The sequence below is a fragment of the Acanthaster planci genome, linkage group LG06, assembly GCF_054643075.1.
Source record: "Acanthaster planci isolate LZ-2023a linkage group LG06, COTS_SCS, whole genome shotgun sequence".
Lineage (NCBI taxonomy): Eukaryota > Metazoa > Echinodermata > Asteroidea > Valvatida > Acanthasteridae > Acanthaster > Acanthaster planci.
This window is the reverse complement of record NC_141782.1, coordinates 4755671-4781369: the sequence shown is the minus strand read 5'-3', so window position 1 is coordinate 4781369 and position 25699 is coordinate 4755671. Positions and strand designations below refer to the sequence as shown.

Sequence of the window (25699 nt, the reverse complement as noted above, 5' to 3'; positions counted from 1 at the left end):
TAAGCCTCTAGAATCCTATAAATAGAGCAGATTTTCCTTAGCTCGTCGGTCAGGTGCGGCGGACCAAACCCTTATTGCGAGAGAGGAACCCAACGTAGTGCGGCAGCTGGACGCTTACCGAGAGAAGTGCGATAATAACCATTCTTATGGCGAAGAAATGTAACCATATGAATGGCCGGCTAGCTTAGCTTGGACCGATGCGAGAGCGGTACGAACTAGCCCAGGGTGGTAGTGAGAGTCGTAGCGGCCCGTCACCGCTACGTCCGAACCGATTGCCGGGCGAGACACCCCCGTGTCCCCCGCCACCCTTGTCCTGCTAACTAGCCCAGTCCTCCCCGTCTCTACGCTGAGCCAATGGTGCACAGTGCGGCGACTTTATCATTGCGCTCATCACGTTGCGGTCTGAGCGGCAGTGCGGTCGGTACATACCGGCGCTGGCCCCGTCCAGCCCTTGCTAGTCACCGTGGTGGTCCGGGACAGCTCCCACCACGGCCCGGCCCGATGAATGTAGCCTAGCTGTGCGATGCTACACACACGTACCGTACCCACTCCGTCTGACTTGCATTTCCAATGGTCCTGCCAAACCGTAGTTTAGTTACACTCATATACGACTTCGCCTCTCTATAACTTTGCCTTTTGTGTGTTGTATTATGTTAAGCTACACCTTCTTCAAATCCCTATTGAACTTTGATGAAGAGAAGTGAGAGCAATAAACCAACCATACAGTTTGACTGTCACCCAAACCCCTTTGTTTCACGTCCACCCTTTAATAAATTGTTGACCCCAAATATCACATCCCGTAGACACTAATGAAGTCCATGCTACCATCGACTTGATATTTAGGGAACGCAACACTACATTACAACTTTTATCTTGACTTTTGTCACCTAAGCCACACATTACCAGGGAATTAGGGCTAAAACTATCAATATATTTATTAATATGAACATAAATGCTGACTCTGTAAAGTTACAAGGAAAAATCTTGCACCAACGGTTGTCATGGGAACCTCCGCCCCTCTTCACAACACGCTCCAAATCTACGGAAGCCTACCACTGACAATCAGCTTACGCCATACGCCCATTGCAAAAAAATCTCAGAAAATCCCACAAAAAAAATTCAGAAGTTCTAAAAAAGTAATACATTCTAGTAAATCAGTATTACCTCCACTCACCTAACTAAAACTGTTAAAAAAATTAGGGAGCATTTCATTTTGCACTTGGAAAAAAATATCGGAAAATTGGACCAGATTACTATGTCATTGGAACTCTGTAGCGGGTATGTGAAATCGAGATTTGTGAATCAAAGTATTTAGCGTTTGATTAATTTTCACCTTTTGTAAAATTGGAGATAAAATATTGCTGCAAACACAAACGTTAGAAGTGAAATTTCGAAGTGTCCATAGGGTCCGCGCCTTTCCGGTGTGCATTCTTCAATTGTAACTTGACGCAGCGCATGAACGACTGTTTTTATTAGCCTAAACTTTCTCGAGTCCTCGAAAATACCAATTTTAGTGGGCTGTATTAGTGTCTTGAGTCCTCGCTGGGTGGGCTTTGCAGCTGTTCTTTTTAAGACCAGTAAAATGACAAACAACATCGACCGCACAACCATAAAAGACAAAAACGAACAGACGTACCACACAATATATGAGGTGCGAACGGTACTGTGGCGGGACAACTGACACCTTTTTGTGGCGGACCAGCAGATTGGCCTGATCGGAGATGGAACTGACCTGGCCTAACCAACCAAATGTATTTATTTTACCTTACGCAAGAATGAGCGGCTATCCAAACGCAAGGGGGATATCAGTTAACGAACGGTGGACTATGCCTTAGGGGCTGTTCGTTTGATGGAAGTTTACCACAGCTCTGTGATTAAGAAATTGATCCCAATGTCAATAAAGATTACAATTAATGTCAATGCAAGTGATACAGGACTGAACTAAATCTCATGGTGACCAGTGATTTCTAAGGCAATTATATAATTGGTTTATTCAATGTCAATGCTCAATTATCCTTTATATACAACAGCAATTAATTATATACAAAATTATCCTCACGGGGAGGTAGTCCTACGTGGTCAACTGCACAACGAACGTGATTAATCAACCTTATCCTTAACCTACACCAGGGAACAAGCACCACACTAACCAATCACACCAGGTACTCTTGAGGTAGTCCCCAACCACCAGCGGTCGTACGTCAGATTGAAACTCGAAACTCAGAAGACAACACAACTCCATAGTACTCTGGTTAGCACGCTGCCATCTTGAGAAGTCCTGGCAACCCACGCAGCCAGCGTCCAGACCGAAGGTATAATGCATGCCTCTGATTGGTTGCCGCGGCATGTTTAATGCATGATTTAGACGAGCCTGAATTATTAATGAACTAAACTAAACACAAGTCTACGCAGCTACCCTGTTTCGCCACAGTACTTACAGGGCATTTACAAGTCTTTTTAGTCTTTCTGGACTGCTTTCCTTCATTTCCCACACTTGAATAGAGCCGCTGGTTCGTGTTACTGGCTGGCCGCGGCCGGCGGCGGCCCGGGTTAGGCTGCGCTGAGGCCTGGGCATTGAGCGGCGTTTAGTGACTGATTTCATTCTTTAAACGTTGCCGTATAAACCGCCAGCAGTTCGTTATAAACTGCAGACAAATTATCCGCGTGAGAATCAATGTATACACCACAGCTTACATTCCAAAATTTGTAGTATATTAAAATTATATATTTATTACCAAAGGAAAAAAAACAAACAAACATAAACAAAAAAACAACAACGAGCAGAACTCGGAAGCGAGCGGGGACCGGGTTCATTCGAACCCCCCGAACCCACGCCCCCCAGCCTACGGGCCTGTGTTTATCGTATCCCATGTAAATGCAGCCAAGTATATATCGGACAAACCGGCAGGAACCTCCCCATCAGGCTCCAAGAACACCGTGTGTACGCCAACGAGGAGAACATGGCCGGTCGGCCGTCGTCAAACATGCACACTCCGTGGACCACCACATCACATCGAACATTGCAGAACTCATCGCCCCCATTCAGAACTGGTTTCCTAAAAGAATCCGAGAAGCCGTCGAGATTTACGGCACAACTGCGTCCCCCAAGACATTCGTTTCAAGCTCAACGACATATGGCGCCCACTCTACTAGCACCCGACAGTCCCCACCCCCCGGGCAGTAGGGTCCCTATGCCCGAAACCCATACCATGCACCCACCCCAGGCGTTAGGGTCTTCTCTACCCGAAGCCACCCCCACCCCCTTGGCATCCCTGATCCACCACAGGATCCAACACCTTCATGCTCCAATGCACGTGCAGCCACTACTACAACCCGCGAATACCGTTTCAAGTCCCACTGCATCCGGATTGCCTTTGTAAACCGGCTCTCCACTTACTTATGGAATTCCATATCTGCCGTCGTGCGTCGCCTGTCGTGCGTCGCCTGTCGTGCGTCGCCCATCAAATGGTTGCATAGGACATGCAAAAGCCGTTGTTTAACAAATGACAATGTGGTGATTCCATTCACTTCTAAAGATCTTTTCCGAATAAGGCTAGTAAGGTGAAATTGAGAGGACAAGATAGAATATCTGTATCGGTTGGCAGATTTCTTCCTGGAAGTCGGCACATTTTTACAGTATGCAAATTAGAATAACACTGTGGATAAGTTGGCCGGAACAATTTTTGCTGAAAATGTTTTTCCCAAAAAAACACTTGGTTGAACTCTCAGAGAGGTGATATTTTCTTGTCAAGGGGCAGGGGTAGTCTAGCATTATTGGAATTAATTATGTGACTAGTATATGCTTTGCAGGTGGGATTTGTACTTGCCGGAAAAGATCTTTAGAAGTGAATGGAATCACCCCATTGTCATTTGTTAAAGAACGGCTTTTGCATGTCCTATGCAACCCCGGGCCATTTGATGGGCGACGCACGACGGGCGACGCACGACGGACGACGCACGACGGACGACGCGCACGACGGGCGACGCGCGACGGGCGACGCACGACGGGCGACGCACGACGGCAGGTATAGAATTCCATACCATGCCGTACATGTACTCGCAAGCCTACGTGAACACCTCATAACTTCCACCACGCAAACCTTCTAATCAATATGTAGTGGAAACAGTTTGTTTTTTTCCCTGTTGCACTCCATAGCTTTTAAGGGGAGTGCACCTTGAATGTCAATCGGTTACTTATTCAACGTTCGAATACGAATGTCAAACGTTAACAAGGAACAAACTTCACACTGTTGTATATATATGCCTGCTACTGAAGAACAGAGTGAACGATAATCAATGGGGCGAAGTGGAAATGGGACGAATTAAGTGACCGACACGCCGGCCCCAAATGTGCTAGGTTGGGGCACAATCTGTGACGGTGTCTATGCAACATCGGTAACATTTTAAGTTTTATTTTACCAACTGTGAGTGTCATAACCTTGAGAGTAGGTCATTGATTCTGAAAAAAAAAATAACACGCACCTCTGTTTTCAGGTTTTTCAAAATGTATAACAATGTCGATTTGGAATTCACATGCAGGGAAATAGCTGTTTATCTTTACAGAAATCACGTAACATTGTGCCCCAAGTACATGTACACATGTACATCTCACTCTCAACGCCGTTGACCGGCCTGGCCTGACGCACAAGCGGGCGATCGTTGTAGGTCGTGTATGCATGTCATCAAGTGGACACGATATGAGACTGGTAAGTAAAACTAATGTCAGATTTTCAATAAACAATTTGTCTCGTGGTCTGCAACTCTCGTGTAGCTGTGTATAAAATAAGAGCTATAGGCCTAATTACTTCACGCTTGCTTGGAAAAATGCCCGACTGGCCGTACAAAGGCGTCCGTCGGACGCGAGAACTCCAAACGCGTTGATGAACCACATGACCATTGTCTAGAGTCAAGTGTTGACCAGCGCCACCGAAGCGTCAGCAAGTCATTAAACTACTTATGCCAAAGTTTTATATTTACAAGATCAACTAGGCTCCTAGATATAATATTAAATGCTGTATCACATCATGAAGGAAGGAAAACAGTTTTGCTTCCTCCATGATCATATTTATCTGAAAAGATCGAGTGACAAAGTCGGGCACCGTGCTGCCCGACCGGCCGCCATCTTTGTTTCGCGTGGACGGCAGAGCTAGAGAGAAAAAAAAAAGAACATGGCGGCCCAGATACATCGCGAAAGTTTTTCGTATCCTGCGAGAATCTGCAAGTTAATTCGTTGTTTCAGTTACACAGAGCAGAGCACGAAATTAGACACAAAATGTCATAGGCCTAACAGAATCAATTTTGTTCTGCTACTAGTACTACCACACTAGCTAAGCCAACCTTCGTTTGATCTGCCATAGGCATGATAGGCCAAGGCCTATGATTTAAAAGGTAGAGTTGTAACGTGCAGTATCAGGGGTCGAAATTCACTTTTTTCCCAGGTCTTCCTCCCAGAACTGCACACGCAGCCTCATTGAGCAACCCTTGTTCGCGCAGGCCGCAACTATTTTTTTTTTAGTTTGCCCAATTGGGCAGGCCATGTCATACTAAATTTGCTTGCTCGAATCGGATCAACACTTACCAAAGATTTCTCAGAATCCACGATTATTGCTATTTAATCTAGACCTACTGCATACATGTTGTCTTTTATTAGGCCCCAAAAATACATTTAGGCCAGTTGTGCTATGCATGCCTCTCAAAAATAGGGTCAGTAGGTTGGACCTTTTTTGTTTTGGGGCAATTTTATGCTGATTGAATGGCCCAGTGGGGCGACAGCCTCTAAAACTATCTGAAAACGTGATGAAAACCTGTCTTAATCTATGTAAAAATTTTTACATACGGCAATTCACAAAAAAATTATGAACAATTCACACAATCATGACAGCAAACTGGCCAACAATGTCCGTGTATCGCGGGGTAAGCGTGCATGATGCATCCAGACCAGCGGGCGCTAAACCTTGGACCATGAGCAGAACAACCTCAAATTACACTCATGAACACAGAAAATACATACATGTACATGTACATAAATAAGATACCAAGTTCTGTGAATTTACTTGCAGAAAACCTCTTGCAACATAACATTGATGTCTTTCCGGCCTGCAGCCTTAAAATTGCATTTGCGACGTGTACGGCCTATGAAGAATGTTTAGTACAGTACATTCAGTGCATGTACTGTACAGTACAGAATGTTACTGGTTTCTACATTTCCATCACGCATTCTTTGGGGTTCATTACCTTTAGCACCCTGTTCCTATTATAAGGGAACAAATTCCAATTTTTCGAAATAACTTATTTGAACTAGTTGTTGGTGATGTCCTCTTTCATATCAGAAATAAAAGAGATAAGGGCTTTTGGTTTTTGAGGGAAATTTTTGGGTAAAACGGCAGTGTACAGTACATGACCGCCCTGAAGAGAGCTGTGAACGACAAATAAGCGAAAGTAGTCTGGTTCCTTGACCTGGATAGAGATTTGTTTTGATGAATCCAAAAAGCTTGAGCCAGGGAACCAGACGAAAAACAATATGGCGTCATTGACTGGGTGGTTGTCTTTTGCCAAACTCATGTTAGAAATTTGAAGTTTTCTTGCTTAAATATTGTCAAAATTTACCTAAACTAGGCCTATCAGGATTGAGCAATGGTTCCTTAAGGTCAAAATGTTAGTTTGAGAAAGTGGACTTTGTTTCCTTATTATACATGTAGGAACAGGGTGTTAATGGCAATGAACCCCCATTCTTTTGCATGGATGTGGCACAGAGGGATCCGGAGCAGCTTTGTTTGATGCATAGAGCTTTGTGCACGTGTTTTCACCACTGTAACAGCGAAACATGAATGCTGACAATGCACAAAGAATTATGGAACGATTTCATGTCTGTGCTAGTAAAGTATACACGCGTGGCGGTAGGTGACATGGGAGGTGATGAGCGATCAGCCTTGATGAATGCCTTGGGTGTACTTAACATAATTCTAACACAAAACTAATAATAAATCGGATGCCATAATCCCATGTATTGTGTTGATATATTTAGAGATCTCTGTTATTGATATATGTTGGTCCGAGCATCTTTGATTTTGTTCGGACAAACACAATATGTGCTCGGAAAATGTCCGATGTCCACCGTAATTTCACGCTCTCAAGTGGCAGGTGATAGAGTCTTTAAAATACAGTGTATGATAAAACCAGTTCTCAATTTTTAGAGGGTATTTTCAAGTTGTTGACCCTTTGTTGATGGTACTTGTGTGTTGATGCTATAAACAGATTAATGCATGTAGCATGACCGGTTTTCTTTACTCGACACCGAGAAAGATCCATCAGCAGAGGAAATCATTGATCATTACTTAAACGTCATCAGCAACTCTGATAAGTCTGACAGCCCTCCAACCTATAAAAGATCACTGCCAAAAGCAGAAGCATAGGGTTGCAGTGCTTCCATGCGATTTCCACCTGTTTCAATATGCTTTTGCCATTGGAAAATCAGCCTGAAACATCAAAATTTTAATATGTAAGAGTAGTATGATGAATTATAAATATCACTAACCTAGTTACTTTAAGATCTTCTGCCTGCTGGTCATACATGTAGATGTTGTCAACCATGTCAACTTGATTTTGTAGCCATGTAAACAATGTACATGTCGTTGGCATAGCTAATGTTGCTTAACCACTTCGGACTGGGGCATTTTTCAACGTTGAGGATGCTGGGCCGGCATGACTATCAGTTTTTCCGTTTTCAAAATCCTTCAACAATTCATCATTCCATTTAACAGTCGTTTATAGCCGCACGGAGTAATCTTCAGGCACTACTCTTAGTTGACAGGTGACCTTCATTGACGCCCGAATATTTCAGCCAGGCCTGCAGCCTTGTAAACAGAGCCCAGATTGTGCGGTGTTATACAGCTGTCTTTTGTTCACAAACCTGGCTCAGTGCACTGCTGACCTCTTTTCAATAGGGGCCAGATTAGCATGCAGCGGTGCTGTGTGGCTCATCGCTGCGGTGGTGGAGAGCTTTTGTCCCCGGTGGTAATCCGCTTGCTCTAAATACCCCAAAATAACGCTGGATTATCACCACTTTTGAGAGTGAAAAATGCCGGTCATGCCCAGCAGCCTGGTCTTTTGTTCGGAGTACGGTCTTTTGTTAGAGGGCCCTGTTTCCTTTGTCCGAGTTCGGAGACCCCGGCCGCACATATAAACCATACGGCTCCGATCCCGGAGTCCCCGGCTGGTAGTGGTTAAATAAAGGATGAACTTCCATAATATTGGTTTTTGCAAAGAAGGAATTTTAGTGTCAATTTCTGGGCCTGAAGATTGTTTTTTAAATGCAGTGCTTCTGAAATGAGTCTGGCCACATTCAAGATGGCGGCCCCAAAGAATGTACGTCTGTATAAGCATGTGTGCACAACATGCGCATGCATGGATCGCATGCACCACCAGATAGGAATAAATTTCAACTTTTCATCTCTGCAAATGTTTTAGATAGCATGAATTGAGAGAGTTTGTAACCAACAGCATTATCCTAGGCTGGAGACATGTCATTGCTATGCCATAGTTTTAACTTTTTAAAATTTTTTTTATCCAGGCTCTCATTTGCATGCATGAACCAGGCCATGTTCCAAGTTAAGAAAAATTAAATACCCGTAACCCCTCTTCCCAAAACAAATAAGTTTATCATTCTTCTGAGATGTTTTCCTTCACTTATGAAGCAACAAATTGCTTTGACATGCCCCATACGGATGTCAACTGTTTAATGAAGTAATTTGTGATATGTAAGTGGCCGAATAATTGTTAAAAAAGAGCACACCAAAGTAACTCACACAACAAACACAGGATGTTGTCAATTATAATTTTAATTTGTTTTAAAAATAGCTGGGCCAATGAAGTCTTCGTCAAGATACTTGTTGATAACCAGTGTCCTGGCTACCAGTCCTCATTTCCACAATTTTTAGGCAGTCATTCCTAAGAAAAAGAATAAAGCATAATATTACAGTATGAAAATGCAAATGAGGCGCTCTTGCCTTGACTCAGTTCATGAGGCTCATTAGCATATCTTTCTTTTGTATTAATGCAGCATTATATGAACAGATTAAGTGCATTCTTCCAGTGCTGAGTCATTTTCCTGAAAAAGTTCAGCTCTAACTGTGTCTAATTACATGTACCATTTTGAGGGATCAATGTGTTATTAAAATTTGCCCCTTTTAACAATTGATGCATACGTTTACATGTGTTAATAAGAATAATGAAAAACAATTAGCTATTAGAATGTAAGATTTGTTTTGAAAAATTGGCTCCTTTTGGAAATGATGATGTATGCACATACATGTGTTAATAAGTGTACAACCCCAAAACATGGTTGAAATCACCATAGAGGTAGAAAAATGTACCATTGGGCCTATACGTACTATACATGTGCTGTGACAGAAAAGTATTGATAAAACTAGAGGTAGTGGTTGTTACAGCAACAACCATAGGGCTGTTTCGGATTTCAAGTTGTTTAATGGGGAAAAATAAAATATACAGATATCACTTTTTAAAAAAATACAAGATGGTGTCATTATGACATCATCAATCTGGAATAATTCTTGTATCAGGGTCTTTGTTGGCTGTAACTTTGATAATGATCAAACATCGGGAAGTTACCAAAATGTTGGCTTGAAAACAGGAACAAAGTCAATGGGTTTAAATAAACATTGCAATATCAATAGTACACGTTCATCAGATAATCACATCATCATGATGTCATCCATATGGAATAATGGTTGTATCAGGGTCTTTGCTGGCTATCATTTTGATAACGACAAAACATCACAAACTTACCATAACGGTCAATGGGCTGAAAACATATGCAGAAAAACTGCCCCTTTAAGTGCATGTCACATGATTTACGGTTAAACTGAAATTTTTTTATGAAATTTTACTTGATATTATTTCTTATTTGTTCTTATAGTATTCTTCAACCGAAGGACTAATCACTCATTATGATCAGTAATAATGTTCAGTAGAAAAACATGTACAGTGTACAAAACCTTTGGAGAAAAACTGCAGCTATACTCCATTACAGAAAACATCTCACCTCTGTTTACCAACATTTTCATATCAGCGGGCATGTATGTCAAACCTCGCTGAAAAAGTCGCCAAAGCCACACCCTCCGCGCCCACTACACACACCCCCACGAAAGGCCGTGTAGCACTAAGACTTATCCTAGTTTTTCAGTGACGCTTGAAGTCCATATCGAGCGAAATCAGAGTACAATTCAGATTCATGGTCATACCCAATCTTGCTGAATTCGATGGAAAACTGTTAATTCAAGCCATGTTCTGGAAGAATCTCCCGGTCCCTCTGGCCTGATCAGCCCTCCAGGCGTGATATATCCACCATGTCAACCGAGTTTAATATGCCAGGTTCAATGGTTGCAAATTATCCGGGGCCAAGCCTACGACCGGTCTCAACCAGCACTACTCCCCGGCAGATCCCACACACCTCCGGCAGCCAGATGTGAGCACATGGAAACAGTGGAATCTGACGTCCATGTGCATGCTGGAGGGCAGGGCCCGGCACTCGATGCAACCATACCAAACAACCAGCGAGCCCCGCCCGGTCACAGAGGCCCGGGGCACCACCACCACCACCCAAGTCGTCATCACATTTTTAGCCACATGGACGGCAGTCGTTTTGTTGCAGGTACAGGTCAGACGCAACAGCTACAACCTCGTTCTAATCTAAGTGTTTGGTCTTGTTCTCCAAACGACATCCAGATTTTTCAACAGTTTTTTTCCAGAACTATTCCCGTTTTATTCGATGGATTCCTTCGCTCTTTGCAAAAGCCCATTGTCCCTCTGAATCGTGGGACCACTTCTCAGCGTTGTTCTGATGACAGCCATGCCATGTTTATCCGTCCCAGCAGTACTACCACATGGGACTTCCTGCGTGATATTTGCACCTGTTCACAGTCTCGCTCTCACTCATTGGATCGACATCCGATCCCCCCGCTGACACTGGGGGTCGTTGCTGTTCCAAAACCTTCTCATTTGTCCAGCGATGAGGATAACCTCCGTTTTCTTCAGCAGGCTAATCTATCATTTACAGTCATGACAGAAGTACATGTAAGTAAGCTTCAACCATGTCAGCTTCCATTTCCAGTTGTGCCTTATTTACATGTTCCATCTTATCGTCGGGTGATTGTAGGGATTTTGGCACATGTACATGTACCTCAGGATAAATGATCCCCCCAGTATTGCGCTGTATCACTGGACCCCTACCAATTTTTTTACGCTATGACCTAGGTTCTTAGACAAGACCCTTAGCCTTGGACTAAGTTACCATTTGTGTCATGGGGATAGGAAGATTGTTGACCGATGTGCTCCTCCCATGCATTCTACAGTACTGCTCACAATACAAACAGAACACAGTCACCAAAGTAACTTCGTTACCATTGTAGCGATGTAATCGAAGTGTCTGAATCTCTCATCGTTCATGGGGCCAATGACTACATGTACATGGTCGCAAACTGAACAGAATGTTTTCAAATTCCTCTGGAACAATGAACCACTGACTGCTTTCTTGTGGACCTCTGGCATTTCACCTATAGAAAAATATACATGTACATGTACTTGGTACATTTATTTACCTGTACTCACTCGTTCTTAGCTTCAGTTTGGGTCCCAATAAATTTGTTGTGTAGGAGGAACACTATGTACAGTCATAATATTAGTATTTTCCCTACTTCAGGTTTTGAAAATTATCCAATTTACTGCAGCTCTAATAGTTCCTGATTCCACTGAAGCTGTAGTTACTAGTCACCATTGCCTTACGTTTGTCCTTTATGGCTTCAGACAACGAGGGCTCTTGTCCTAGAATTTAAGTCGCACCTCTACATTTTCCTACTTAGTGGTGTCACATTTGGGTTCGAGACGGACCCTCGGGTGCAAATTCTTCCAGCCAGGTTCCGGTGTGCATTCGGTGACTTGACATGTAGACCATGCTTTGATTTTATTTAATCAGTTATGATTGTCTTTTTCATTTACTAACAACAAAATAAATGGATGCGCCATCTTTTTGTTCTCGTTTGAAGCGAATAATTACTCAACTCATTGCAGCTCTAGCCCCTGTTCTGCCTCGCTTCCCCAAAGAAGAATTAAATAGACTTTGGGTATACACCACCTGGTCAGTGTATTTCTTGAACAATGTACATGTACATGTAGTGTCAACACATTACACTGTACATGTTGCAGTGGTACTTAATGCTGGACCCGCAGCATCTTATTGGTTACCATTTGTCGTCCACTAAATTTCAGCGTAGTGGAGTGGCCGCCACTCTACTTTAGTTACGGTAGCCTTTCCGACGTCCAGGTTTTGTTATGCAAGTCCTCCTACACATCATAAACATATCCATGTTGCATGGATAGTTGTACATGTTTATTCACAGAAATTGCTCCCCTTTTCCTGCATTCATGATGATAATTTAAGGTTGCTTCCTCGGAGTTTGGCGAGCATGTTCCCACAAACTTCCTTAGCACAGCTCAAGGTTTTCTGTCTGCTTCACGGGTTTCACAGGTTAAGATGCAACTTGTATGTGTGACCTTGGTTGACTAATATCTCCAGGGGTTCCCATCCTGGTTTCTTGACTAGGGCAAGTTGTACATAATGGCATTAGCTGCCAATAATTCTTAGGCATTGTGGACTGTATGGTTAGATTGCATAAGGCAGGTTTTTGTCACCTTTTGATTTTTGGTGGACTTCGTCCCAATTCATTCTGTACATTCCACAAAACAGGTGCATACAAGATAGCACAGGTAGTTTTGGGGTCCTTGTGGTCAGTAATGGATACAACAGTGCCCATACAACATCACAGTCAATAATGGGTTTAAAAGTCTCAGTTTTTTATTTACTGATTTATTTGTTGTACAACCATTCAAAATAAATACTCTGCTTGTTAAATATGTAGTGTAAAAAAAGTAGGCTGCTGGCCTGGCTGAAATACTCGGGCGTCTATGAAGGTCATCTGTCAACTTGGAGTATTGCCTAAAGATTACTTGGTGCGGCTATGAACGACCGTTAAATGAAATGATGAATTTTTGAAGGATTTTGAAAACGAAAACAATTATAGTCATGCCGGCCCAGCATCATCAACATTGAAAAATGCCCCGGCATAAAGTGGTTAATACCTACATGTACATTTTGCAGAAAGCTTCCGCCACTATACTTTGGAAGGCCATTGCAGTTCTACAATATCACTTTTTTCCTCCCCATTTTAAAATATATTTTCCAACCCGTATCATTCTCTCAAAGCGCATGGGAAAAATTGTCAATCTAAAACTCAATAAAATATAAGAAAGTGGTTTTCGACAGCGTCAAAGCGAAAGAAACATGGGGTTTCAAGAAAAAAAGAGGGCTACTGAGAAAGTATGAGTGGACGCTATTTAAGTCAAAAGAATGTTTGAGAAGCCCACATGAACTGCCCCAGAAATGCCTGTGGTTTTATGAACCAAGAACTCCCAGCATATTGGCCACAAAGAGATTGGAGCGGCGGTTAGTCTGCGAACCTTGCGTAGTCACTAGTTCGCTGACTCAGCGGACCTGGAAAATTAGCATAACAAAGCCAATTGTTAGACGATGCAAATAAGGTTGCGGGGCTCACTGACGATCGGTTCTCAAGGGCCAAATTTTGTCCGCAAGCTACGTGGAGTTCGCAGACGGTCAAGTTTGACAAGAACCCTTACATTGAATTCCAGTCCTTGGAACTAACATAGAGAACACATTTATCTCTAGCTTTCACTTCAGCAGTAACTCGAAGGATACCTCCATGTATATACATAAGAAGCAAATAAGGAAATTGAAATATTCTGCATAACCAGCTTACATCAACAGGCCTGCATTCAAATTTCATACGTTTTTGGATGTTTACCGTGAGCCTGTAATGACATGGTTTGTCTCCTGGAGGGCATACATGTAGATGAGAAATACGATTAGTGTTTTAGGGGACTTCAATCAGTTTGATGCCTTCGTTTAGTGCAGTCGTAAAAATTGTGCAAATTAATTGTACTCCATCCTGATTACATTTGCCTTTGAATAAAATCCATCATACTAAAACCATTGAATAATGTACTCAGGAGGGAATATAATGAATATGTGCAAGTTGATCGCTGGATTGTGCTGAACATGTAGGATGTACACAATAATTGTTAATCACCTCTTTTATCATTTGGAAATGGTCGGTGTGACAATTTCAAAATGTTTAAAAAAGCCCATTGGTAGAGTTAAGTTACTCAGGATATGTCAATGCATATTCAGAGCTACAGGTAATTTGAGTCAGTTCTGTTTCTTCTGATATCACTATTCTGAGCAACAGAGCACAGAAAGTGCAGAGAAAAACTTGCAATTGAGAATGTTTTTATTACTACTGCCTACCAGAACCAGTTCCAGCACTTCATCAAGCTTCCAAACCCAGCTGCCTGCCACATTATACATCTGCTTGTTGTGAGCACCCATGCTCACGATCACTGTCATCATGCTTATTTGGTGTCAACTCCTGCGATTTTTGCTCCGGTGCATGAATTTGGTTTTAATTCAGCTTTTGTGGTACTACCTTGGAATCCTCTGATCAAATTAAGTCCATTGAGCACTCAATTAGTGTAATTTCAGGCCCTGGATTTCCCAAGACTGGTCCACACTAAAATAAAAAAAATACCGTGAAAATACTGTGCTGATCGAATCCATGTGTTGACGTGACCACCCAAATGGTCGATACGTGCATGGACAATTTGTGTTGAGTCCTGCTTTAAACACTTGGTTAAAGCCTGACCTGAAATCTTAGAGTTCATTTCTCGAGATATTTTACACAATTTTTTGACAGCTGTCTGGTCAAATTATCTAGAAATCATCATCACATCAGTTCAATATTCGTCTCTAACACTCCCCTTTGTAGTTCTATGCAAAGTTTCAAACCAGTGGCGCATGTACTTCAGGAAATGTAGGGCTTTAAAGGGTTCACCTTTAATGTCATGTGACTTGTCAATTAATGAAGTCGTCATCCCTTGAGGTCAATTTTCGTCTATCACACATGCCCATCCAGATAGCTGCAAAGTTTCAAGCCGCTGGGATGTTTATTTTAGGAGATATAGGGCTTGAAAGGATGCATCTTTAATGTAATGTGACTTGTCAATTGATGACGTCATCAGCCCACGAGGTCAGTTTTTGTGTCATGCATCCCTTCCAGATATCTGTTAACTTTCAACACTTTGGAATATGTACTTCTGGAGATATCAGGCTTTAAAAAATACACCTTTCATATCACGTGACTTGTCAATTGATGACGTCATCATCCCATGAGGTAAATTTTTGTCCATCACACATCCCCTTTCTAGATATCTGCAAACTTTCAACACGCTGGGACGTGTACTTTTGAAGATATAGAGCTTTAAAGGATGCACCTTTCATATCACGTGACTTGTCAATTGATGGCATCATCATCCCACGAGGTCACCCAACAACCAGAAGTTTTTGTCTGGGCTGTTGATCTTCTCGGGCCTGTCTGCCTCGTGAAACGGACAGTGCTTCCACAAGGAAGTTTCAATTAATATCTGCAAGGTTGCAAAACCATAGTTTGCAAAGCTTCCGATCGCGGTTGATGTCAGAGTGGCCTATATTTTTTATTTTAAATCTGCGGGGTTTGATCACATGACTTTACTGTTCAGAAGACAATCCTCAGAATGCCCAAATGATATAAAACACCAGACCATGGTGACATAAATATTCATCCCGAATCATGCATTATTTATTAGTTTTTAATTTACACATACTAAGTATACAACGAACAGGCACTATACACAAATGCAGCACAGTCTACAAACACGGGACACACAAGTTATTTACTGAAGCATTGCAGGATCTGTTGCTCTGACAACGCTGACAATGGGATATTTTCTTCAGGAGATATAGGGCTTTAAATGATGGACCTTCAATGTCAATGACTTGTCAACTGATGACGTCATCATTCCATGAGGTCAATTTTCCTCTGTCACACATCCCCTTCCAGATATCTGCTAAGTTTCAACCCACTTGGATATGTATCTTTGGAGATATACTGTAGGGCTTCAAAGAGTGAACCTTTAATATCATTTGACATGTCATCTAATGACCCCATTATTCTCTCCATATATCTTTGCCTCATCCCTGGAAATGTCGATACTATGGTCGAGCATAGTCAGGTTAATACAAACGTGGAATTTCCTCAAATGAGGGTGAACTTCAGTTTTTTCGTAAGGGGTTTGATTACCTTATTGGGGATTTGCTGCAGAATGGTATATGGTGTTGCAACAGTACAATCATCTTAATACCAGAGGATTTGGGACTGTTAGGGCCATTGGCATACACAAATTAGGAACAGCGATTTCAAAGACAGGAAGAAAATAATGCAAACATCAATTTTACACAATTTTTTCAAATGTACATTATTATTTCCCATTGACAGTAACTGGACTAATTATTACTATGTAAAGTAATGTATGTGAAGTTATTGGGTTTTATGTGTACAAAGTTAATGGGAGAAATTAAATCTTCAAAATTAGATTTAAAATCTAATTATGATGCCAAAGTGATGTCATGCGTCTACATTCCTCTATCGTGTCTATGCTGATGGTCTTTGCACGTAAAAAGTTTCATTTTCTGAAGCGGTTAAAGTCTACGTCATTCTGGCTGTTTAAAAATGCGTACAAAACCTGTGGGGAAAAATAAATACTCAAAATTCAATAAAAATCAGATGATGAGGTCATCATGACGTCACGCATCGTTGCACATCTTTGCCACAGGGTCTTTGCTTGAGGCAACTTTGATGAAGATTTACCCTTGCAAAGAGACTAAAGAACTGCAAAGAAAAACTGTGTACAAAGGATGGGAACAAGAAGAAGACGGAAGAAAAAAAAACCTTGACAAAAAGAATGCCTTTTTCGCAACTTGCAAAAAGGCAAAAAATCGTGACACAGAGAATGCCTTTTTTTCAAAATGCAAAAATGCCAAAAATAAAACAAAAAAGAAGTACTGCCTTTTTTGCAAAATTGCAAAAAAGCTTAAAAAACATGACGCAAAGAATGCCTTCTTCTGCAACTTGCTGAAAAGCTAAAAAAATTGACAAAAAGAATGCCTTTTCCACAACTTGTACAAAAGCCCCCCCCCAAAAAAAACAAAACAAAATTTTAAAAAAGCAAAAAGAATGTCTTTTTTACAAAGTTGTGAAAAAGCTAATGAGACGAATGTTGTGTTTGTTGTGAGACAAACACTGAGCTTTTTCAAGAAACTCTTTTGGTTTGATAAAAAAGAAATTTTGCACAGGCTGGAATCGAACAGCTGTTGTTAAGTCCACAGTTCAAAATTTCTGTTAGACCACAAGCCTCCTTGCTACAGTAGAGTGTGACAATACACGCTCACATGCTTTCCCAGCCACATGATTGGAATTTTGCCAGTTTTCCCCAAAATTAGGAATGATTTTTTTTATTTTTAATGATTTAAGGGCCTTTTCATTATAACATCATCATTATCACGTCATCGGCCCCGAATTCCACAGGTGTTTACTGGGTAAGGATTATCAGTCATATCAATTTTCAGGTGATTCGGACAAACTTCGCCACAGACATCTATTGAAAATTCATTTTTCATGAGTTTTAACTAGTCGCTAGAGGGTGCTAGGCAATTACATGACGTCATCAGGAAATGATTTGAAGAATACTATACCCTCACTGACTTAATACTGTTGAAAACAAGTTGATACCTATTACCACTTTTGAATAATAAGTCCACTTCCGGTGTTGCGGGAGGCCAGAGTTGATTTTATATGGTTTAAGAAATTTACAATACTAATGTAATCACTTGGTGACGTCATCATGACGTAATTATTATTATCATTATTCAAGATATACATAGTTGGACTGTATTTTGTAAATTCTACCTTGAACTGAGACTGTTTGCCGGTGGGCCAAGCTACATTGAACACAATGTGGTCTATTGCTAGCGTGCGATACTGCATGTACTGTGTGCAATCATGCAGTGTACACTGTACACGTTCTCCCGATGACATCATCAAATCAGCCTGGGAGCATGAACGGTCAAAATAGATTTTTTGTAGGCAGGGAAATTTAGGACCTTTTATTCATTTTGGGGTCACAATTAACGGGGTAAACATTGAATTTATAATGTTTTTGAAATGGTTACATATTTATTGTTATTTTGAAATACTTCATGTTAACTAAATGTTTCCCATTTCTGTTAACCTTGTTGTACATGTATTTCATCAAGTGAGGGCCCACTACACTTTTTTGACAATACACGTACACAGGTGTGTTCTCAAAGCTAAATCTTCTCAACATCAATGAAAAGAGCATGTTCTGATGATTATTTTGATACCAACTTAGAAAATATTTGATGAAAACTGAGAGGGTTATGTTTCATTTTTACTAAAAGGGTAGAGTTTAGTGAAAACTTTCCACTTTTGTTGGGTGGATTCTGCAAAAAAAATTGGTATTTATTTATTGATGTCTACAAGCACAGCATTTTTTTTCAAAATCTAAAGACCTACATGTACAGGTCAAAAGGTGTGTTGGTCTAACTGGAATGACTCATATACCTGTAGCTGCATATCAAAATTGAAACAATTTCTTTGTATTTGAGTATTTTGTAAAGTATGTGTACTTTAAAGAAGTGAAAATCATCAGTGCCCAACATGTGCATGTACATCCAAATGATTTATGTACGATTGAATATTGCCTCTTACTAATAGGGACTTTCTTTCATTTCTGCAGTGAAAACAGACAATGGCCAAAGCAAGAAGGAAACAATGTCTCATCATCAGCCTTTTGCCACTCCTTGGACTAATGTTGCTTCACTTTGGAACAATTCCAACAAAAATACTGCAATATGGACATCTTGCTTTAAGCTCCAAAAGTATCTTACAGACATTTCGCTTGGGGATCAGTTCACATGATGAAAATGTTATGCTTCTGAAACCCATGGAAGATGAAAGCAAGCTGCTGGATTTTGTCCTTGGAGAAGCCATACCATCAAAGATACAGCTTAATTATCACCTCAAAGGAAAATTACAAGCAAAACGTTTGACTCCATTGAGCCCTGAAGTATTTTCAACCACTGATTCACCTCCCATGGTACGGTCAAAGACACTACATGTACCGGTACATGTGGGTGTACATGTACCTGGTAAAGTAGCATCAGTCCGTAAAGAAGAATTGGACAACTCCACAGAAGTTTTAGAAAGGCACTATTTCCAAGCAAGTAAACCTGCTATGAAATCAAGAGATAAACACAATAAGATACCGGTACACATCCTGATTGTGACTAATCGGCGTTCTGGATCCTCCTTTTTAGGTCAGTTTTTCAATCAGCACCCAAATATTTTCTTCCAGTTTGAACCACTGAAATTAACGGAATGGAAGAAAGAATTCTACCCGGATAGAACTGGATACCTTCGACATTTAGTAAAGTGTGAATTCAACAAAACACCTTACTTGGTGGAATTTTATAACCATGAACCACTTCATCGAGCTAGTAGCAGAGTGATGACTAGCCCTCCGCTGTGCAATCTTACATTGTCTTCCCAACTAAGGTCAGAGTATAAGAAGATGAAATGTCCTCCCTTGGAAACAGAACCCCTTATACAAGCCTGCCGGAAGAAACATCACCAGGCAATCAAGTTAATAAGGTTGTACAGCATATCATCTCTAGAGTCTGTTGCCCTTGATGTTGGTATTAACTTAAAAATCATTCACCTTGTGCGGGATCCTCGTGCAACGTACATTTCAAAAAGTAGAGTACCTGGAGCAAATGTTACATTAGAACTGGGTAAGTCACTTGATATTGGTATTTCGTACCTTTGTAGACGAATAAACCGTAATTTAGACTTTGTTCGTAGTCAGCCAGTGTGGCTGCAAGGGAAATATAAACTTGTACGGTATGAAGATATAGCACATGATCCTCAAAAGCTTGCTGAAGACATTTATGATTTTACTGGTTTAGGTCAACTACCACAAGAAGTTTTTAGGTGGATACAGAAAAACACCTTAAAATCGGCCATCAAACCTGGTCACCAAAAGGTTAATAGTTACTATTCCACATCCAGAAATGCATCTCAGGTCCCCGAGGCATGGAGGAATCAGGTACCACTCAAAGTGGTGCTGAGGATGCAAGAGATTTGTAGGAAGACATTGAGTAACCTTGGTTATCTTGAAGTCACAACCACAAAGGAGTTAGTGGATAAGAGCAAGAGTTTGGTATCTGAATTAGATTTCAAGATGAATTAATTTTTCAAATATTTCATTTCCTGTGTGAGAGGTATGAGGTTTTTTCTTTTAAAAATGTGACCTGACTCAGGTCCCTTTGTTCTCTGTTGGGATGCCCTGAATATTCATGGTCAGGGTGCTTCTTGCACCTCAAAAGTACATTTTAGTGTTTTAAGTTTGGATAATTTGACGTAAGTGGAAGGATCATCATATTTATATAAATGGGGAAAAAGCGGGTGTAATTCATCAGTGTTTTCACAGAGACAAAGTTCAAAGTTCAAAATCAACTGCATGTAGGCCACGTGATGAGTTGGTGGTGTATTTCTTTTAACCAAATCTACTGAAATCAGCCAAATGCTAAATACTAGGGAAATAAGCATTTTAAAAGAGACCAACTTCAAATGTGAGTTTCTCGAAACCTAGTGTTTACTTTCCAGTAAGGCATTTGTCTCTTCATGAAAATGGTGACGAATTTAGAATCTGTGTAAACTAAGATTTTTAGCAAATTTAATATGCAAGGATATGTACCCCAAAATTCTTGCCAGTGAACACAATACATTGTGTAATTTGGAACAAGAAATCTGTTGAAATGAAGGAGACTCCTTCAATAATCAGGGCTGTTCTAGCATGATGTCATGATGTCCAGAAAGTAATGTGCAATTTACATGCATGTGTTAGCCTTTAATGTTCATGTATTTACTGTAACTTTGTCTTGTAAAAAATGTTTTGTTTTTTAATACTTTTTTAAAATTGAGCAAACATGGCCGATCATTAACTGATCACAAATGAACTACATGGCGACTTCCATTCCATTGTGTTTTAGTACATGTATATCTGTTAAGAAAACTACATGTATAGTACCTACCAGCCATGGTCTCAAGGAAGTACGCTGTATATAAAGTAAAAATAAGACTTTTTATCCCCTAAACAATAAAATTCATTATACACTGTACTCAATGGAAAGATTCATTTGGTGCCGTGCGTAGTTCCGAACATGATTGCGGACGCAGGAAAATTGCCTGATTCAGTTGCGCCAGCTGGGTCCTGTAGCCAATTAGTGCAATGGGGTTGCTGCCAATTTATTGCTGTGAATCTGGTGGCCAAGCAGCAAAAGGGTTGGTGCTCGGGGCAGCGCATCGTTCATTGTTTCAGTATTCGTTTTCAGCACAGCTTCAAACAAGTTTGCCCTCCTCCAAAATACATTGTACGCCTCCCGTGATCCTTGATTCATGCCTTTGGAGGGGTTGCAATTTTTATGCGGGATAAGGAGGCAAATGCCCAATTTTATTTATTAGCCAACTTAGCCAAGGATTACCCAACTGTTATGTACATGTATTATAGATCATTACCACTTTACCTCTCATCTCAGTTGCTAATGCATATACAAAGTTAGGTATTTCCACCACATGTAACAATGGGGGACTTAAACACGTATGTATAATTAATAGCCTGTGACATTCTACATGGACTATACCCGGCCGCATGTTCCAGCGGTTTGAACTGTGATGTGCGTAATTACATAGTCCTGATATAAAAAAGTTCTTATACAATTATGTTATTACCAGTTTGAAGGCTTCAGTTTTGCTAAGTTACGCATCAAGTTAATTGCACGGTGTAGTGTTCTTTTTTGTTATAAACATATTTTATAGGCATCCTATTGTTCTATATATACTGGAAATACAAATGACAACTGGCGGTTTGTTGTTTTCGGTATACATGTATATAGTGATCGTGGGTATCGCTAGGCATCTTGAATTATGATACCTTATTTGGTATTCATGTAAAAAAAACTGGCCATTGGGAGTTGTCGATAGTGGTTATAGGTATCACTATCTGAACTGTGGTCAAGGGGACCACTGTTTGTGGTTATTCAACAAAGTCAGAAGTACCGGTTGTGTTCCGGTGTACCCTACTTTGGTATTCCAGTTGAATGTTGAGAATAAACGCCCAAAGCTGTGGCTCCCAGACACTCAAAAGCAGAGAGTTTCCACTCTCCGTTTATTGTAGTTTGAGTGTAACATTTAAGACGACATGATACAATGGGGTTGCCAGTTTAGAGACTGAGTCTATGGGTGAAGTATATAGATTTACTTTGTCATGAAATCTTTTCCTGAGGCCAGTGTTTTCATGTTTCCAATCTTTACAAACTGTTCAATGCCTTACAGGTACATGTACATGTTGCCTACCTCATCCACATTGCAAACTGCCCTGCCTTTTACGCACTCCTTGCTTTGGCCAAGGTAACATGTACATTATGAGGCAGAAGGAAGTACATATAAACCAGACATCATCTGTGGGACCGAATCATGGCTTAATTTATCTATAAGTAGCAGAGAGATTTTTCCATCCGATTACAAAATCTATCACAGAGACAGGTCTGTGAATGCAACTGGCAGGGGTGTCTTTCAGGCCATCCATCAACACTTAATTAGTCTCCAGTGAATTTGAAAATGGTATGGGTGAGTGTGAAATCATCTGGACTGAAATCGAGCAACAAATCTATGCTGATTGATACCTATTATAGGCCTACAAATGACCAAAAGGGTCTCTAGTTAGATGAGCTCAGGAAATCTGTTGCAGCCTTGAAGACAAAATTGAACTCCAACTCTGTTTATGTCATGGGAAATTTTAATATTCCTAACATAAACTAGAATGATGGAACTGTTTCCAGTGGGCAATGATACAGCAAGATGATAGGAGAGAAGTTACACTACATCAACAGAATTTGGTCTGACCCAGTGTGTTAGAGAATCTACTACATGTAGGTCACGAGGGAACACAACATTCTTGATTTAGTGTTTACTGACAACTTCAACAGCATTGCTAAAATTGAAATTATTGACGAACTTTCTGATTATGATATCAACCTGAAAACTAGGAAAAGAGGTTGCCAGTTAAAAAGATCTTTCTCAAACATAAGGCTGGTGAAGAATGGCTTCTGCATGTTCTGTGAGATGTCCACAACTACAGTTCAGAGTATGTAGCTGTTGAAGTTGGTAAAAATACACGGAAGAAAAATGGGCATCTATCAGTCAGAAACTGCAGGGACTCCAGGAAAGGCATGTACCATGTGTCATGGTTCAACAGCTCATTGAAATGGGAAAACAGGAAAAACTGTCGGTTAAATAAAAAAAATCAAAGAAATCTAGACAGGCCTAAGACTGGGATATCTTCAGACAAGCTCAGAAAAATATAAAAAATCTTTGTAGAGCCAGTCAAGCATTTATCAGCGATCATCTGCACAATAATTTTAACTCAAATCCCAAGGCCTTTTTACATCAAGAGCCTTTGAAATAAAAACCTTAGCATTGCAGATCTGGCTCAGGGGAACATTCTTGTCAGTGACAGTAAATCCAAGGCTGACATGTTGAACAGATGTTTCCATCAGAGGGCATTTAATTTGAATCACTCGTCTTCATTGCCAGACCTTCAAGGTATAAAACATGAAGATATCTCCAAACTTGAAATCTCAATAGGTGTACCATAGCTGCTGAAAGACTTGGTTCCTTCTAAAGCACCCGGCCCTGAGAGTATACATGTACCTCCATGGTTACATGTACTTAAACTATGGCTACTCCTTTGGCACCCATACTCGAGGACGTCTTTCAGACATCCATCGATAGTGGTGACGTCCCTGTATAAGTGGAAAACTGCCAATGTGTCTGCTGTTTCAAAAAAAGGTAACAAGTCTGATCCTTTGAATTATCGTCCCATATCCCTAACATCTGTTCCTTGGAAGATGTTAATAGAGCACATCATCGCCAGTCATATCATGAAGCACCTGGAGAAGTACAACATCTTATGTGACAGTCAACATGGATTTAGAGCTAGATCAACCAAAACCCAGTTAATAACAACTCCTCATGACATAAATCAACGAAATGATAACAAGAAGACTGGTTGTAGCTATGCTGGACTTTTCTAAAGCCTTTGATAACCTTATCAAATGTTACGAGGCACCTGCCTCATAAACTCTTATTGCTAAAACTCTGTCACTGTGGAATTACCGGTTCATTGTATACCTGGACTGGCAACTTTCTCAATGGTCGTACCCAAAAAGTCATCGTTGAAGGATAGGCATTTGAGTCCATACCAGTTACCCCTGGAGTTTCCCAAGGATCAGTCCTTGGACCCTTGCTTTTTCTGAGACATAAATGATCTCCCAATGAACTTGTCACCCACAGTCCGTCTTTTTGCAGATTATTGCCTTATCTGTTATGCTGATTAGCACTTCAAAAAAATTATAAATTAGAATTATGGCAATCAAAGTGGATGATGAAATTCAATTCTAACAAGTGTACCGCTTTATCTGTAGGGTTAAGGCGATGTGCTAAACCTAGCTACCAGCTCAGTGGTCAGTGGTCACGTCCTACAGAATGTTGACTCTCAAAAATGTATTGTTACTATTTCTTACTATTACTTACTTACATGACCTGGTGAGGACACGTTTCTGAAGTGGTTAAAAATCTAAAAAATATTACGATTAATCAAACTGAACTTGTGGTTCTGTAATATTAATTTCAAAGAAACAGCCTATAAGACATTGGTTCGTCCCATCCTTGAATATGCTTTATCTTCTTGGTATCCTCATTTGAAGTCAGACATTCATCACCTGGAATGAGTACATAGACTGGCTATTAGATTCATCTACAACACTTCTCTCAAATTATGGATAGCTTAGCCTAGATAGAGCAGCAAAGAAAAATCAGTCGATTAGTCATGCTCAATAAGATTCTGAATAGTGTTGTTTAGTGCTTGTAAATAAGTGTTGCGTTACCTAAATATCAAGTCAATAGGACAAGGGTTGCGGGGGACATGGGGGTGACTCGCCCGGCAATCGGTTCGGGGCGTAGCGGTGATGGGCCGCTACGACTCTCACTAGCACCCTGGGCTAGTTTGTGCCGTTCTTGCATCGGTCCAAGCTAACCTAGAGCATTCATATGGTTACATTTCTTCGCCATAAGAATGGTTACTATAGCACTTCTCTCGGAAAGGGTCTAACCACCACAGGGTTTGGTCCACCGCACCTGATCGACGAGATCAGATATAGAGTGTTGTCATATGGTCTGGCCACACTCAGTGTTGCAGCTCAGATCAGCAGAGGCCAGTCACCTTCACATGTATTGTTCCTCCTAACTGGAGTGTGGTTTTGAGCCCTATTCTGCCAGAAGTCAGAGGTGAGTTTCTAAACTTTTCTTATTCATGTATAAAGTTAATTTTTCCCTCTTTCCTCAAACTTTTTGACAAGGTGTTAGAAAGCATCGACAGACAGTGAGACTTGAACGGCGCCCTCTGTTGATTCATCGAGTTATACGTTAACAGCCTAACGGTGTCAATCAATAGCGCCCTCAATATTTTGTATATCTAATCACCAGCCAGTCATTCTGTCAAATGTGATTATTTTGCCAAATTTCACACTTCATTTTCCCAC

General features: G+C 40.8%; 1 protein-coding gene across 5 annotated transcripts; it reads left to right on the top strand.

The window, feature by feature from the left end:
- Positions 1–4050: 4050 nt before the first annotated feature.
- Positions 4051–22244, top strand: LOC110988984 (carbohydrate sulfotransferase 1-like). 5 transcript variants are annotated; one of them, XM_022253016.2, is made up of 3 exons: positions 4074–4395; positions 4564–4706; positions 18778–22244. In XM_022253016.2, exon 3 carries the CDS (start codon positions 18790–18792, stop codon positions 20287–20289), a length of 1500 nt encoding a protein of 499 aa, XP_022108708.2. In that variant the 5' UTR covers positions 4074–4395; positions 4564–4706; positions 18778–18789; the 3' UTR covers positions 20290–22244. The 5 variants fall into 5 exon arrangements, 4 of the variants coding, with proteins under 4 accessions (XP_022108708.2, XP_086994303.1, XP_022108709.2 ...); XM_087138177.1 differs by having other exon boundaries at positions 4548–4706; XM_022253017.2 differs by having other exon boundaries at positions 4540–4706.
- The last annotated feature ends 3455 nt before the right edge of the window (positions 22245–25699 follow it).